This window comes from Crotalus tigris, unplaced genomic scaffold (assembly GCF_016545835.1).
Source record: "Crotalus tigris isolate CLP2741 ecotype Arizona unplaced genomic scaffold, ASM1654583v1 scf7180000018018.2415403412:4055106, whole genome shotgun sequence".
Classification (NCBI taxonomy): domain Eukaryota; kingdom Metazoa; phylum Chordata; class Lepidosauria; order Squamata; family Viperidae; genus Crotalus; species Crotalus tigris.
Window position 1 is genome coordinate 3,476,214 of NW_024096780.1, and position 17,165 is coordinate 3,493,378.

The window sequence follows — 17,165 nt, forward strand, 5'->3', positions numbered from 1 at the left end:
ATACATTTACAAGGGCAAGATACCCAAGCCATAAATGGGTCAGAGCTTGGGTATCCTCATGACCACCAATTCTATACAGAACCTATTCTGTATATATTCTGCCTGCTCAGTCAGCAGACAGAGACTGTCTGTTGAAAATCTTAAATTATCAAGAAATATGGTGGGAGAGGTACCCAAAGCAACAATTTTTGTGATGACTCTCCTTTTAGGAACTGCTGGCTTCTCAAATAAAGAGTATCACCCACTCTCTGGCTTTCTGAAAGCTAGTAGAAACTTGGTTCTTCCAAAAGGTCTTTTGGACAAGTCCTCTAGAATTTCTGATACCAGGCATATTATATTAATTATAATTTGTACTTAATTTTATATTGTATTTCTGTTATTGTATATTATCTGTTGGTATCACTATTTCCTTGGGTGCAGCTGTTGTTTTTGTAGCCCACAGAAACTAGCCTTGATTGGATGAATATATAAAAGATAAATGTAATAAATAAATCTGCTCCTTCAACTATGCAAATAGAGTTAACTAACAAAAGACACTTATACGGAGGAAGAAATGGTCCTTTCAGGATATATGAACAAATGGTTTAAATAAATAATATGCTCGCTGCTTTAAAATTTTCTTTTTGGCAATTAAGGCATCCACATATGATATATTTGTGCATATATGATATTCAGCTGAAGTCTGTCAAACATTGAGTAAGTTGGCGGATAAGCCTATTTTCTCTCCTCCCCCCCCCACCCCCATTCTTGAGTTAATTGTTTTTCCACTGGGTGTGCATGAGCTCTTCATGCAAAGTGGGAAAAACTGAGAACATAGCAGGAGACAGAGAAGATGTGCATTATAATCTAGTGATGGATAGCAGAAACTGATGTATCTGCTCCCTTCCCTGAGGATGCTGAGGCAAATTATAACATGCACCATAATTTTACATTGTATTTCTGTTAATGTATGTCATTGTTAGCATTATTATTTCTTTGAATGTAGCTGTTGCTTTTATGCAGTGCTGAGATTATCTTTAAATGAGGTTTATAAATGCATAAGTGAATAAAATATAAATGTAATAAATAAATGCTTCTTAAACTATGCCATGATGACATCACAGTTACTTTCTAAAACTTCACTTGGCTTCCAAGAAATATTGCCTCTATGAATCTCTTCCCTCCCCCCCCCTATTTTCCTAAGAGAAAATGGGAAGAAAGAAAAAGAAGAAACAACAATAACCAATATCTCTTTCATTCCTGGGAAGAATTCTTATTAAAGAATTTTGAGACCTTGAGATTTTGATAATTAAAGGGTCATTGAATAAATGTGGTGGGTTACACTGAGGCCAGTCCTCAGATTTGAACTATTGGGATATGGAAGTCAGAATAGAGCTGGAAGGGACCTGGGAGGTCTTCTAGTCCAACCCCCTGCTCAAGCAGGAGACCCTATACTATTTCAGACAGGTGACTGTCAGGTCTTTTCTTTTTTTTAAAAAAAAACTCCAGTGATGAAGCCCCTGCAACTTCTAAAGGCAAGCTGAGAAACATGTTTAAACATGTTTAAACATGCAGAGGATAAAACCAGCGTCAAGACGAGCAGAACAGGGGCGAGAAGTGAACGTACTTTTGAGGGCAAGAGGTATCCAATGCTTTGGCGCGGTTGGAGGGCCCTTCGGGGCTTCTATGAGGGGAAAAGGAGGAGCCTTGTGACCTGTGGGGGCCACAGGGTGAAGTTTGAAGAAGGCATCTGGCGCCCTTTGGATGGGGAATGGCTGCTTCGTTGACTGTGGGGGGTAGAAAAGGCGCCCAAGGGAAAGAAGAGCATTTATCGTCGGGGGTGGGGAGGGAGGAAGGTGGTCGTGAGGAGGCACGTGCCGCTTGCAGGTGGCGGAGTTTCCCCCTCCCCCCCCCACCGTGTTCCTTCCCCCTTTTCGCTCGCGCCCGGTAACGGTCTCTAACGGTTTCTCACCCACCGCATTCTGAGGCAACCGCTGGCGTCAGAAGCGGGGAATCTCGCGCCGGTACCAAACCGGGGGGACGGGTTGGGGGAGGAGGACGCTGACACGCGGTGACCGCTTCGCTTGCCCTCGTCAGCCAGCCAGCCAGCCAGCAGGCGGCTCGTGCCCGCCTCGCCTCTCTTTCGCTCTCGCCCTGTCCCCTCCGCAGAGCAGGAGGGGGCGGCGACCGGCAAGGCAGACGGGTGAAAAGGGGGCTGTCAGACACCGGTGTCCCCCATGAACTCTGGTGGGGGAGACGCTGGTAGCCCCGGCGGTGGGGAACTACCGCAGCAAAAAACCACCTCGCCTTCTGTGCCGCCTGGGACAGCAGCTGGGAAAGCGACTGGAGTCCCGCCCGGGCCGGGCCCCAGTAGCCGCTCCGCGAAAGGCGGGACTGGCCAGAACGAGAAATCCGAGACCCGCTCGGTGTGTAGTAACAGCAGCTGGGAAGCCGGCGGGGGCGGTGCCGGCCCCATCTGCAAGATCTGCTTCCAGGGCGCTGAGCAGGTGAGCGCTGGGGTAGAGATGGGCTCGGGGGAGGGGGGAGAGGAGACTCGTCCATTGGCAAGGGTGGGCAGACAGATTTGCAGCCTGCCATCCTTCCCCCCCCCATCAGGCAGCAATTGTAGTTGTGTACAATCAGGAGACCCGATTGGGAAAGACACAGAGTCTCATGCGTCCGAATTACAGGTTAAGATCCCTTTAATGACTTTCAGGGAGAAAGAAGCAGAAAAGAAGGGGGAGCGCGCTTCCCCGCCCTCGCTCCATTTGTTACATCTTCGTTGGGAATATTGCTTCTTCAAATACGATTAGTGAAATAGTAGTAACTACACGGCTGGTCATCAGCACCACGGACAGCGCCAGTGGCTGCTTAGAAAAGCACTGCAGAAAAGAGGAAGTGAAGGATCCGGTTTCTCATTTCGCCACTGGGTTGAATCATCATAATATTGTAGTAGGCGGGGTTTAAGCTCCCAGACTAGACATGCTACCTCTTATATGTCAAGGTGGTAGCATGGTGGTGGCACCTTTCTGCATTCAGTAAGAACAAGTAAGGTTAACTTTCTTGTTACAATGACAAGTTATATAGAGGCTTGCTACTACATCTGCAGGTCAAAGAATTGGTTATTAACCATAAGCTGTTTTCTGATATATAGCTGCAGCATCTAGAGAATGTTAACAGGGATGAATGTCTTTCAATGAAGATAGCTTACGAAATTCACTTAAATAAATATGTGGCTTAGATCATTATAAATTGTAAACTATCACCTTATAACAGGTTACTTTTGTGTGCTTAATAATACTGCGATACATGTGTGTGTGTGCTTATATTGACATTTATTACTTGGCCTGTATTAATTGTTATATGGGAGTATCAATATGAGTGCAGCCTAGATCAGGATGCACCTTCATTTGGATCAAGAATCACACTTAATGTATAACAGGAATTACATTCTAAAACAGCTAACGAGACCAGAAATAAATAAAAATTGATTTAATTTGAGGGTAAACTTTAATTTAGACCAAAGTAATTGAATACAGCTAATATTATTGCTTTCCCAATGTCACAGTAAAAAGTATAATTTTGTAGCAAGTTTTCAAATGGTTTTGGGGATGTGGTACACCTTAGATGTAGAGGGTTTTTTTTGGCATGGATATTAAGGAAGTTAGTATATCCAGGAGCCATGCTTAGATTATTATTTGATGAAGTTTCATTTCACAGTTTCATTTTCCCCATTCCAGATGAGAAGCTATTAAGATGATCTGACTCCAGAGATTTATGAAATCTGATGGATTCTTGAATTTCCAGTGTATTTTCCTGAAGCAAGAATCAGTTATTCTATTAATGTTCCTTTTGATATACGGACTAAGAAAACAGAAGGGCCTTTCAAAGCTTAACTCAGTTGAGTGAACTGCAAACAAGTGGGTTGTAAATCACAGAGATATTAATGCTTATAAATTGTACATCATCCTGAAAGTTGAGATTGAGAATAGTAGGGAACCAAGCAGTAGTAATGTTTCTAATTCATGATAAGAATTAAAGTTCCAGCAAGCAGTCCCAAAAATATCAGGTTCAAGGTAGCAGATGTCACATTTCATCTGAGAGTCAGGAAAAGTACAATTTTAGAAACGATGCCACTGGCATAGTATCCAAGTACTTTCTCATCCCATCCAGGGACATCTCATTATAGACCTGATTAATTAAGCTTGGGCTCTGCAAATATTTGTTTTTTAGATTTTGACTCAGATCTGATCTTATTCCCAATCCTAGATGGTCTTGACTTTTCTACAATTAATCAAGAATGCAAAGGCCTGTATCTGTTGCCTCATGGTACATTAGGCTCCTCAGCTTCTAAGATGATAGGTTCATTTGCTTAGGATTTTTATATATGTAGCTGGACCCTGAAAGATCCATTGAGACAATCACTAAATATCCTCTTTAACAATGTGAAATCTAACACACACACACACACACACATCAGATTTTCTGGAGATGGAAATAAAGCTAGCCAACAGATAACTGGATTGTGTATAGTACAAATTTATCTTGATTGAGTTTGGCTTAGTATATTCAGTTATATCTGCTAAATGGCAACAAAGGCTGCAAAAAAGGCTTATTTTGTATCCTCCATTGCCTTCTTAGGTAGCTAGCCATAATTCTTTAGAGTGGTCAATTTCTTGACCATAAATAAATATTTTTTTTCTTATTGTAATTTACTCTGTAAAGTCCAGTGCAGGAGTCCTCACGCATCCATTGTGACACATTTGTGAGACATTTTGAGGATAGAATAATTTATTTTCATGCTCCTTGAAAATCTGCTTTTGTTATGCATTGTACTGGGATAAACGAGTAGGATTGTTTTCAGTTTTCATAGGATATGGGCAAGATGTTTGTGATGTATTACCTATTCTCTGGATGGATACAGAGAGTTGTAGATGTATTATGTAATGGAATAATTCCACCAGCTCTAAAGGAGTCGGCAATCTGTTCATTCCTGAAGAGTCTGTCTCTGTGTTCAGTCAATTTTGTCCTATGAGGATAAAATATTTTGGTGAAAATATGTTTGAGAAATTAATATTGTGAAGTCAATGCCCATGTGTTAATAACAACAGTTTTTGTAAAATTTAACAATAGCTTTATTTAAATAACATATATAATGTTCCCCATTGGCTTTTGCCATTGCTCTTTCCTACAGCAGATGTTTCTCTCAGAATTATAGTTGATTTATTCAGAAATATAGTTTGTATCAACATCAGTGACCTCAAAAATTTCATATTAAATCTTTGCAAGAGGAAGACCATGTTGCAGTTCCCAAATTCTCAACTGACTGCAATCCCTCAACAAGAATTTGTTTGTCATTTGAATGTACTCATAAACTCAATGGCATCATTGAAGGTCCTAATAACTTCTGTGGAAAATGCACTAATTATGCCTTTTCCTGAACAGAGCCAACCAAGCAACTGTTGTGCATGTATTGCCAATTTTATGCTTCATTTTTCTAATGTACTGTTCATAGGGTCCTTGCCCTTGCTCTTGATCTGAATGTTACAACTAGGCATAATATAGCAGCCATGCTGTTGAGTAGAATGCCTGTTTATATACATGTTAAATTTCTGTTGAAGAAATTGTACTAGCTGCTAATTAGATATCAAGCTATATTTTAGTTATGACATATAAAGCATTAAACAATTTGGGACAGGAAGCTTGGTAGGATGCTTGTACTATTACAGACTTACTCAGTCCCTAGGATAATTGGAAGATATTGTATTGTATTTTCCCACTATCACAGAATATCACTTTATAATCACTCATGGATAGACATGCTCTCTCTCTACAATCTGTACTACTCTTTTTCTTGAAATTAGCAAGGTCCCTACTGTTGGCATTTTGTAGATATTTGACGAAGACCTATCTCTTCACACATTTTCTCTGTATGAATATAATATGAAAAGATTTTCTTTAACATTAGATAACAGCTTTTTTCATCGTATCCGATTTTTTAAAGAAAAATAATTCATTATTCATTATTTCTTAAATGTTTTAAAAGTATTGCATATTTCATACTATTTTTTCATTAATGAATGCTATGATTTTTCTAAAATCAATAGCATTAGCATTTTCTCACAACATCCATTTATCAGTTCATGACCTTGGATTAAGCTTTGACCCTTTAACTACAAAAATATTTCATTCTTCATTCCTATCTTTGTCCTACTTAATTTACTTTATCATTTCACATTTGTTCATTTCACATTTACCCATGGATCTGGGTCCCACTTTGTGTCAGTGAACTGCTCTTTAACTAATATTTTATGTCAAGTTAGAATTTATTTATGATCCAAGACCAAACACACACAAAAAGACCAACAATACAATAAATACATAAAAGAAAAAAAATATGGACAGAAAATCCTGAAAGTATTGCAAGAAAACACAGTTAACAATAGCTGTGAGGAGAATAGGGGAGAAACTAGATGACGTCTATCAGCTATAGCAATTGACAGAAATTTTACAAATCTTCGAAGTTTCTGAAAAATGGTCACCCTAAAGAAGGGTAATGACATTGTAGCATATGTTTTAAGTGGTCTGGGGTAGTTGTTGTACTGGTGCATGAGCAAATGGAGAGAGAAAAAGGGAAGCAGCTCAATTCTAGCCTTGAAGTAAAGATATACTGTCTCAAGGACTGATGTGTTGACCTGGCTGCTGGCCAGGATTGTTGTGGGCCAGGCATAGACATCATTGCCATTGGTCAAGCCTTGCATATAGGTGTGGGGAACAAGATTTCTGGGATGAAGATAACTCCTTAATTGATGGACAACATGCTACTAGTTTAATCCAAAATTGGACAGCAAGCGTGAGGAAGAGTGGGGAAAAAATAGAGAAGAAATGAGACAACATGACAGTTACAAAGACTGTTGTAGAAGGGAATGGCTGGAGAAGAAAAGCCAGAGGAAATGTTGATGTGTGTGGAGCAGTTATTAGTTTGTGGTTGTAGAGAGAGAGAAGAAAAGTCAACAGGTGACTTGCCTGGAGGAATAGAAGCAAAGTCCCAGAGATGGCATATGGGTAGGAGGGAGTTGGCTGGCTATGGACAGAGTATTGGAGTCTTTGACAAAGCCCTAGTCTCTGCGGAAAGAATAAGAAAAAGATTCCCAAGAGAGGTTCATCGCCTAACAGAGAAGATGCAGATGATGATTAGCTGAACAGATTCAAGGAAAGAAGATTAATAGCATTTAGCACATTCATTCATAAATGCAGCACATTCCTTCCTTTAATTCTCTTGTGGTAATTCCAGAAATGGGTAAGGCAGACAAACTGAAAGAGGAAGAAGTTAAGCATTTAGGAGAATATTTAGAGGGAAATAATCTTTAGAAAAGAAAGTTGAGGAAAAAACCTAAAACGAGATAAAAACTAGGATCTTGTTGAAAATATCCATTGTAAATAGTTTTGTTACATATAGTGAAGAAGCATAAAAGCCTCTATTACCTTGGTTTCCCTATACCAATTGCCATTCTCATACTCCTCAATACACATCCAGTTCTAAAAAAATCCAGTCACACAGTGACAGGCCTCTTTGTTACAACAGAATTAAAGTTGTTAACAATTGTACATATTAAACTCAATTGTCAATGGGTAAAACAGACAATGCAATAGCACATGTGAAATAGATTCTTTCTCCTTATCTGAACAGAAAAAAAATACAGCTTTCATATGAGAGACTTATAAATACCAATGGTTGCCCTAATAGGTAGCATCTCAATTCATGCCAGGGCAAATTGTCTCATTTGAGGGGCACATATAATATTGAAAAAAATATCTAGGGACAGTCCAGGGAGGGGAATCAATTGCACTATAAAAGGGGTGTGAAATTGTGGCTCTTTTATTTTGCATATCTAAATCCTAAGTCATTTGCTTCAGGTAAATTAAAATTTTATCAAGATTCAACTCTGATAATGTTGAGAAGGAAACACCAACACATGGCAAATTATCATTAATTTCTCTTTTTAGAGTAGAATAGAACCTGTCTAATAAGGTGAGATGAATTAAGGAAAGTCCCCATTTGACTTGCTTTAGCCACAATTTGAGAGATTGAAGTCTTAAATAGATCCCAAGGAAAATGCAGTCTCATTTCAATTGCATTCAAGTGTTAAAGATTGGGTAGTGGACTCATATTTAAAAAATAAATAAATCAGATTTTTAAAATTTTTGATTGAATTCTTTCTAAGCTAAAATTGTTTCTAAGCTAAAAAAAATTAAACTATCTCCTTACAGATACACAACTGAGGCATATTAGATCTAATATTTTTAAAATAAATTTAATTGAGCTAGATGAAAACTTGAAGATTTGCAAAACCCAGAATTCTACCTTGTCTATCAGAACTTTAACTTTTTCAAAAACTACAGCAGCATTGATCTAGACCAGAGGACACCATTTGAACACCAGGGACAAGTTCCATGGAGAAAGGTTTTTCCACGGACCGGAGAGTGTGTGATTTCATGTGCTGCCTACATTCCACGGATGGGGCTTTGCTTATTTGTGTGGACCAGTTGCTGGCATGCTGTGGCCCAGTACCGGTCCATGAACCGGGGGTTGGGGACCTCTGATCTAGACTATCTATATACTATTAAAACTCTCATATATGTAACCTTTAACTGGGTGAATTTGTATATCATAGAGCAGTGTTTCCCAAACTTGACAATTTTAAGGCATGAGGACTTCAACTCCCAGAATTCCACAGCCAGCAACGCTGGCTGTGGAATTCTGGGAGTTGAAGTCCACATGCCTTAAAATAGTCAAGTTTGGGAAACACTGTCATAGAGTAAAATCTTTTCAACCAAAGTACCTCAAATGGGCTAATTTACAGAATGCATCCAAAACTGAGGACTCATGTCTCCCATGGAACTGATTTTTTTTTTAATTTTATAAACCACTTCATGACCCAAAAATTGACAGAAAGCATTTTATGATGTAATAAAAAAAATGTCATGAAACATTTCCTGTGCTATACAGCTTAACATAGGCTACATTCAAGCAGATACATCTCTGAATATTTCACTGAATTTCTAAGAACTTTTCAAGTACATTAGTTCTGTCATTGTTCAAAGCGTTGAGGAATCCGGTAAGGAAATCTCTGAAATGGTCACAGATTCTGTAGTTTTTTTTAAATAAAAACTGCTGACTTTTAATCATTTTCTTTCTAAGTAAAACTAATGGTTTATCCATCCATAATTAAAATATTCTCAGATTTACAGCTATGTAGGGTGAGTTTATGCATCATACTAAGACCTGGTTTGCTTGAATTTCAGTTGTCTGGTTTGTGTAATATACTAAGCCAAAACTAGGCAAATCACACTTTAGCTTAGTGATATACATTAATCAGGGCAGTGAGTAGGCTCACGAAAGCAGTGGAACTCTATTGAAGTAATTTAGCATTAAAAGTGTTTAAATATGGCTGGATGTTCTAAACTGTTTCATGTACAAGAATCAGAATTACAGATTTGAAATTCTGTATTTATTTCCAGTCCCTTTTTACATTATATTTCAAAACATGCTTGTAAATTAGCCAGAATACCAACTCCATATGTAATTGTATGGCAACTTCTAATTATTCTAATAGGTAATCCTAAAATCATTCTTTGTAATAGGATGATGGAATCCTATGATGGAAGGTATGAGTCAGTGGGATCTTAAATATGTTGCTTTATTTAGCTGTTTCTATCAAAGTTTAGGGAATTCAGCAAAGTTGCCTATCTGATTTAGATTTTATGCAAGTAATCTTATATAATTTTTTAATTAGCAAAAATATTCTTTCTATTTATTTTTGTTGTTTTTAATAGTTTTTTTTTCAAATTTGCAATTTTGTGTTACTGTTTTTAGTTTAACTCACAGATGCATAGAGCTGAATACATTAATAGATTTAGTTACAGTAACCTGCCCTTCCACTTCCTTTAAATTTCATTTTTTTCCAGATAGTTACAAGCATTCCGTTACGGTTGTGTTTTTCATATTCTACACATTCTCTTTTCACAGTAGTGTATATTTTTCTCCAATCCTTTTAATATGTTTTAACTAGCGGTCTACTTGAACATCTTTTCTTTTAATATATAATTTCATGTCTAGATAATAATGTCTGTTCTGAAATTTAACATCTATGCTTAATATATTGTTTCCTGACCTAGACAAATTTATCTGCTTCCCTTGCAACTTGGTCCATAAACAAGTGCTTCTGGGTTGAGTTCGTTCCTCCACTGATTTCAGAGGCAGTCACAGCAATGTTACTGAAGGAGGAAGGCAGCACTATTGTGGCTGTTTTTTATGAGGACAATCTAACTATCTGTAGAAGAGCTGAATAGTGAAACCATCTTTAGTCTCTTCAATTAAAAACTGTTATCTGCTTTGCTCATAAATTTAGCCTGGTATGAGGGAAGTGATTTCTGTGAGAGCTTGATCTTTTGCACATCTTGAAACAAATTCAGTAAAACCTGAGAAGACTGAGAAGACCTTATTCTATTTTAGAACAGGTCTTCATCTGCTGACACAATAATCTTAATTCAGAGTAGAATCTATATCGAAGATCTAAATGAGAAAGAATAAAATATATATATTCAAAATCATAATATTTTTCTTTTCATAGATGCCATAGTCTAATAATTAAGGATTACAATCTGAATTATTTCTGTGTATTAGAATTTTTATATATCTTTACATTTGTTGCATGCATTGTTGCATTTATTCCCTCTGATCCCTAATCTTCATTAGACTCTGACAATCTGGTTGAAAAACAAAACCCCTTGTTACTTCACACATTGATAAACTTTATTGTGAGAACCAAACAAGTGTAGTGCAAAAGTAAATCCTCAATTCTGAGACAAATTCTAAGAAAAACAACAACATAAAGAATAGTTACAGAGTTTGTGTTTTTCATTCCATAGTTGAAGAGATTAATCTGTGAATAAGAAAGGTAATAATTATTGCAAATGAATCTGCAAAATGATGTTGTTGAAAGAAACATTAGATTTATTCAGCCAATAAGACCTTTTTTTTTTTAAAAAAAAAGAGTTGTATTTTGGAATGTAAAAAGATTGATATTTATTTACATTTTTAATTTTTTCCTAGGGTGAGTTGTTAAATCCTTGTCGCTGTGATGGCTCTGTAAGATATACACATCAACTCTGTCTACTGAAGTGGATCAGTGAACGAGGATCATGGACTTGTGAACTCTGCTGCTATAGATACCATGTTATAGCAATTAAAATGAAAAGGCCTTGCCAGGTAATATAAAATAATTTCCACTATCAACATGCCACATCAACATAACACATTTCATTTAGCCTTTTCTTCTCATGCTAAAGTTTAGAGAAAAATCCATCCATCGATCGACCTTGCAGAAATCCACCCTCTCAATTTTCAGTTATCATTAAAAGAAATTCATAGAGTACCAGCAGAAAATGTCCTCCCAATGCAAATAACCAAAGCTTTTTCCCCATTAAGAGAATTTACTTCGCTAATATGCCAGCTGCCTTGTAAAGTAGGTCAACTGGACATATTCTCTTTTTGTTGTAGTAGTTGAGAAAATTCCTCAGAGATGTGAGGCAATTAAAGTACAAGCTTTACATTTATACTACCTTTTTTTTTTTTTTGAAAATGTGCTAGATTTCTATATGATCTGCCCTGGGTGTCTAATGAATCTAGAAGGCTTCCCGAGGTTGCCTGAGGACTTACCCTGTAACCTGGTGGGCAACTCTAGTTGCTTTGTAGAATAAAGAAGAGATAAGAGTGCTGCCAATACTAAGAGTCCATTGATTTTATCTCTGAGAAATGAAAAGAATAAAGAAATCTGTAGAATAAAAATAGTGAAAAATAAACGGTGAATATGATATGAGGCTATGTTTGAGCCTACCTTGAGACAATGCAGAAGTATGCTGTAAATTGTGTTGTAGAATGGTATCCAGCTATCTTGTTTTGAGTAGCTTAGTTCATGTTGGGGATGAGTGGTTAGGACATTGCTCTTCATCCACTGTGGCATGTCTGCCTATATTATTATTACTAGAATTGATTGATTATTAGGATTGAGTCAAGCCAGATGTTTAGAGTGGATTTGGCATTTTTATCCATCTATCAAGTTCTTCCTAAGGACCTGGGATAGGCAGATGTTCTTGTTTGATGATGTCATTGGTATCATTACCAGATGTAAGCTGTTCCGAGTAAAGCTGCTATTTGGAGTTAACTGATGGTGATTTTGTCAATGCTGATGGTGTTCAAATGATGCTCCATATGTTTTAGGATTGCACCCAAGGCACCTATTAGTATTGGTTCTGCTCTAAAGATTCTGCCAAAATCAAAATTAAGTCATCTACAATAGCTCTTAACTTTTATGATTCTTTCTTAATCTTTACACCTGTAGTCTTTTCATATTGAATTATATCTCTATTTAGTATTTCAAGAACTAAAATAAACAAAAGAAGAGATAGTGGGCAACCTTCTCTTGTTCCTTTTTGTATCTCACATGATTTAATTAAATCTCTGTTCATGATTATTTGTGGTTTCTGTGAGGTGTTAATCAATAGGAAGAGGTTGTTCCTCAATCTGGAAAGATAATCATGATATTCTATTATACATTACCACCTCAGGCCATGCCAGAAATCCTGACCTGGTGTCTTGTATAGGTCTAAATGAGCCAAAACAAATTTAATCTGAATCTCAACAGCACAGAAATAGCTCTGGATAAAGTTATTTGCCTTTTGAAGGAGCAATTCTAAATTTTGGGTGTCTTTCTACCCTTAGGGCTTCTGCTGAAAATGGAAGCCACGACTAGAGAGGCATTTACACAGTTGTGCCTATTGCAGCCCTATCTGCCAAAAGTGACTCATGTCTTCATCTCTATATGATTAGGCTTTGTAATGTACTCTGCATCACATTGCCTCTCACGAGGTCCCAGAAATTTTAGTGGGCACAAATGTTAGCGTTGAGAGCCAATTCTCCAGTTAGTGAATCCAATTCAAAATACTGTTTTTGGCTTGTATGTCTTATATATAAGATATATATCTTATATATTTAAGTTCAAGGATACCTTACAGACTATCTGCCCAAACTGGGCACAAGCAGGAAGGGGATGCTTAGGGTCCTGTCCCCATGCGAAAGCAAAAGGACAAAGAGTCTAAGGCAATCCTTCTGTATCATAGCTCCCTGGTTATACAGTATCCTACATTAGGAACCCACTTTATTTGCATTCATTCCTTAGAACAATGAAAATAGCTTTATTCCAGCAGGCATTTGGGGATTGATTTTTAGTACTGTTATGACTACATGGTATTTGAGCTTCTGGTTTTTTTAAAATGTGGATATCAGATTTATATATCTTTTCTTTTTAATTTTATTATGAAGCTTTTAGAATCTTGAGAGCTGAGTGTTGCTTAAATTCATATACATAAGAATAAGTTCTTGGAAATGAGATAGCATTAGAAGCTAAAAATCTCCACTAATGGACTTACAGTCTGCTCTCCTTTCATTCCCTGTTAGATAGCTAGGTGAACACAGATTTTCACAGAGCTGGGCAGTGGATGAACAAATCTTTGTTGGATTTGTTAGAAAAACCACCCAGACTCTAATTCATGATAAACTAATGAAGGATTATGCCAAGGATTAAAAACAAAAGCAGCTTAACATGTACTACTTATTCTGAAGTACAAGACTCACAGAACACAAAGGGCATGTACAGTTATATCATACGATAGCTACATGCAATAATCAGCACAACAAGGGAATAATTATTCCAATGTTTATTTTGCTACATAGGAAGTAAAATTGCTTTTCTTACTGTCTACCAATCAGGAAGAATCTTTCTCAACCTTCTAAAAGCTAGAAGATGGATTTTATTATTTTATTTACTAAGCTTATATATGTCTCTTTGGTTACAACTGAGTCTGGTTGTTTATCTTAATCCTCATGGATTCCACACAACTGCTTTCTACCACTTTTCTGCACCAGCAACCATCACTACTCTTAATGGATTCCAAATAGTAAAGAGCTGGCAAAATGACAAGATGGTCAGTCTTATTTGTCCCAAGTCAGATTTGCCTGGAATTTCTGAGGTTTTCATTCTGCTGGATTTCTGAATTGATTAACAACCTCTCCATATTTGTTACCTACACATATCCATATTTCTACTAGCAATCTCCCTTCCCCAGTTCACCATTTTGTCTTTTTCTCTTGGAATTGTCTTCTGAGCCTTGAAGTTCTTACTTTGTTTCTTTTCTTTTTACCTTTCCAGCCATCTCCAAGAGAAGAGAGGATATAAAAGAAGGGGGGAGAGAAGAGAGGATATAAAAGAAAGGAAGAAAGAAAAGAGGATATAAAAGAAGGGGGGAGAAGAGAGGATATAAAAGGAGAGGGGAGAGAAAAGAGGATATAAAAGGAGTAGTGAATCTGGTTTCTCCATTGACTTTGTTTGTCAGAAGGTTACAAAAGGGGATCACATGATCCTGGGACACTGTGACCATCATAAATATGAATCCGTTGCCAAGCATCCAAACGTAGATTGACCCTGGGGATGCTGCAATGGTCATAAGTGTGAAAAGTGGTCATAAGTCACTTTTTTCAGTGCCATTGTAACTTTGAACAGTCACTAAGCAAACTGTTGTAAGTTGAGGACTACCTGTATTTTATTACTTTTTTTTCCTTTTTTTTTTTAGTCATCAAGTTTTTGACACCTTGCTAAGCAACTGGTGGTACTCGAATATTCCCATATCCTAAAAGTGGTACAATCTGTGAAAATGTTGAAAAGCCCTACTCTACCCAACAGCCCTCCATCTCTGCTGGTTCTTAACTTGGATGGAATGTATAGTTGAAGAAGGAGTGAGGGGGAATGTTGGCAGTAGTACTGCATCTTCCCAGGGAGGAGGCAACAGATTCCAGAGAGGGACCAAAGACTAGAGGCTGAACAGTCCTGAACTGCATGGGAGGGGGAGGAAATGGTTTAGAATAGCCAATTATAACCACTTACCATGTTTCCTTGAAAATAAGACCTAACCAGTAAATAAGCCCTAGCCTTTTTTCAGGACGCTTGTAACAGAAGCCCCACCTCAAAAATAAACCCCAGTTAAGATTGTCAGCTAGACAGCTGCATTTAGCACCATATTTCCCTGAAAATAAGACCTAACCAGAAAATGCGTCTTTTGAAGCAAAAATTAATATAAGACCCAGTCTTATTTTCAAGGAAACACGGTATTAGCATTTCTTACTACTATTTCACTTTAAAAAAAACCTTCATGTTAAAGGAAAATTGCATTAAACTTTGCTATTAGATTTTCTTCAAGTCTTAAATAAGCACTGTATTAATTAAGCAAATACATTAATATGCTCCTCCTTGTCAATTAATTAAAATAATTTTATCCTTCCTGTTTAGCTATCATAAGTATCAGAAAATAGGTACAGACTTCTTTACCTTTTTTCTCCCAGTTAATGGTGACCTATATTTTTGTAACCCTAAAATGCATCAGAATAGCTACACTAGAATAGAATAGAATAAAATTATACAATAAAAAAATTATATCTTATAAATTCTAGTTTTAAATTGTGTAGCATCTTTCTTTAAACTGAACCTGAACATTGTATTACATTTATGAGAGTAACAGTTGCCCAAAGTTCTACGAGTCTGACTATTCCTTATTTCTTAGTTAAATCTGTAGGATTAATGGAACTCAGCTGATTGACTAGGATAGGGGATAAGAATTCCTTATCTCTAGATTTTCTCATTTCTGTGCATGCTGCAAGCAAATTATTTTTGGATTTGCTTTCTTGCATACACAATGAAATTGGCATCTAATATTTGTAAAATATATATTCTGAACATCCAAAATTTCTTATCATTTTTTTCAACATTGTATTTCTCTAAAAAAAGGATACATAAAATCTGTTCTCCATGTTTTGCCCATTAAATTTGTCCAGATGAATTTAGCTGAGATAAGGTAGAATTAAAGATTTCTGTTTTCTTGTCTAAGTTAAGCCCACCCAGAAGCTTTATGATGTGGTCATTTCTGCTATATTTTCAATATTATTACTGTTACCGTAATAGGCAAATGTTAATTATTAATTCATTTAGTATCATTATATTCTGTTTTTCTGTTGACTCTTTCAGAAAAGCTCACAACAATTAGAAAATGCATTGGTACACATGTATCACATATAAACATACCTACATACAAACCCTTCCCCCACACAAAACAGAACATCAGCATTAAGGCAGATATAAGATACTTTTTTCATCTATTTTAATTGTTTCTCCCACACACTTTTTTTTCTCATAAATTTCTCTCCAGAGGACAGTTGTATTGGCAATTGGACCAGTGGTGGGATTCAGCTGGTTTGCACCACTTTGGCAGAACCGGTAGCTAATTTTTTGTTGCCCAGGCCAAGGATGGACTTCCGGAAGTGGTATCCACACAGAGAACCGGTTGTTCACATATTTGAATCCCACCCCTGAATTGGACCTATATTTACAATACATTTAAGTTTAAGCATGGGTATCTTCAATTCAATCTAATATGAGAGGTAACTATAATGTATAGATGAAGACGGGAAGGAAGGCTGATTCTCAGTTACTGAATAACTGCAATAATTTATAGCCTATACATTTCAACAACTGTAGTTAGCTGCCGATCAAATAAGAAACGTGTCTTAAACACAAAGTGAAGCATGGACTGTACTTCATTTTTATGCTTGTTATTTTTTTCAACCCAATGGAATGTTGAATAGGAATTATGTAAAAGGGGCTTGGGGTCTCAGGATTCTATTAACATGATAACTATCTGAAAACAAAACAGCACGGGACAGATTTGGTTTGGGACAAATCAACAGTAGAAAGATATAGTCTGAAAATGGACTGGATCTGATTTCAATGCAAAATGCCAGGGGAAAAAAAATCCCTTCTTCACTCTAAGTCCCTCCCTCCTCTCTCCTCGTCATGTGGCCCAAAGTGGAGCTGATATTAAGGGGGTTGGAAAGAATTCCAAACCTATGCATGGTCTAATTTATCAGTGACCATAAATTACTTTTATAATACAATATTTAAAAGCAATCGTTTAAAATAGAAAATAATTGACAGCCAAAGAAAATTTACAGCAGAAAGCAAAATAATGATAATAATCTAGGCCCCAAACATTATTTAAAAGCCACATCTTAACTGCTT

The 17,165-nt window shown here is 36.8% G+C and overlaps 1 protein-coding gene across 2 annotated transcripts in view; it reads left to right on the forward strand.

Moving 5' to 3' along the window:
- The first annotated feature begins 1,943 nt into the window (after positions 1 to 1,943).
- Positions 1,944 to 17,165, forward strand: part of MARCHF11 (membrane associated ring-CH-type finger 11) — a 42,237-nt gene continuing 27,015 nt past the window's right edge. For both annotated transcript variants that reach the window (XM_039346770.1, XM_039346771.1), the window contains exons 1-2: positions 1,944 to 2,486; positions 11,096 to 11,251. In XM_039346770.1, coding sequence (XP_039202704.1) covers positions 2,217 to 2,486; positions 11,096 to 11,251 — 426 coding nt within the window. In that variant the 5' untranslated portion in view covers positions 1,944 to 2,216. The remainder of the gene's footprint in view (positions 2,487 to 11,095; positions 11,252 to 17,165) is intronic.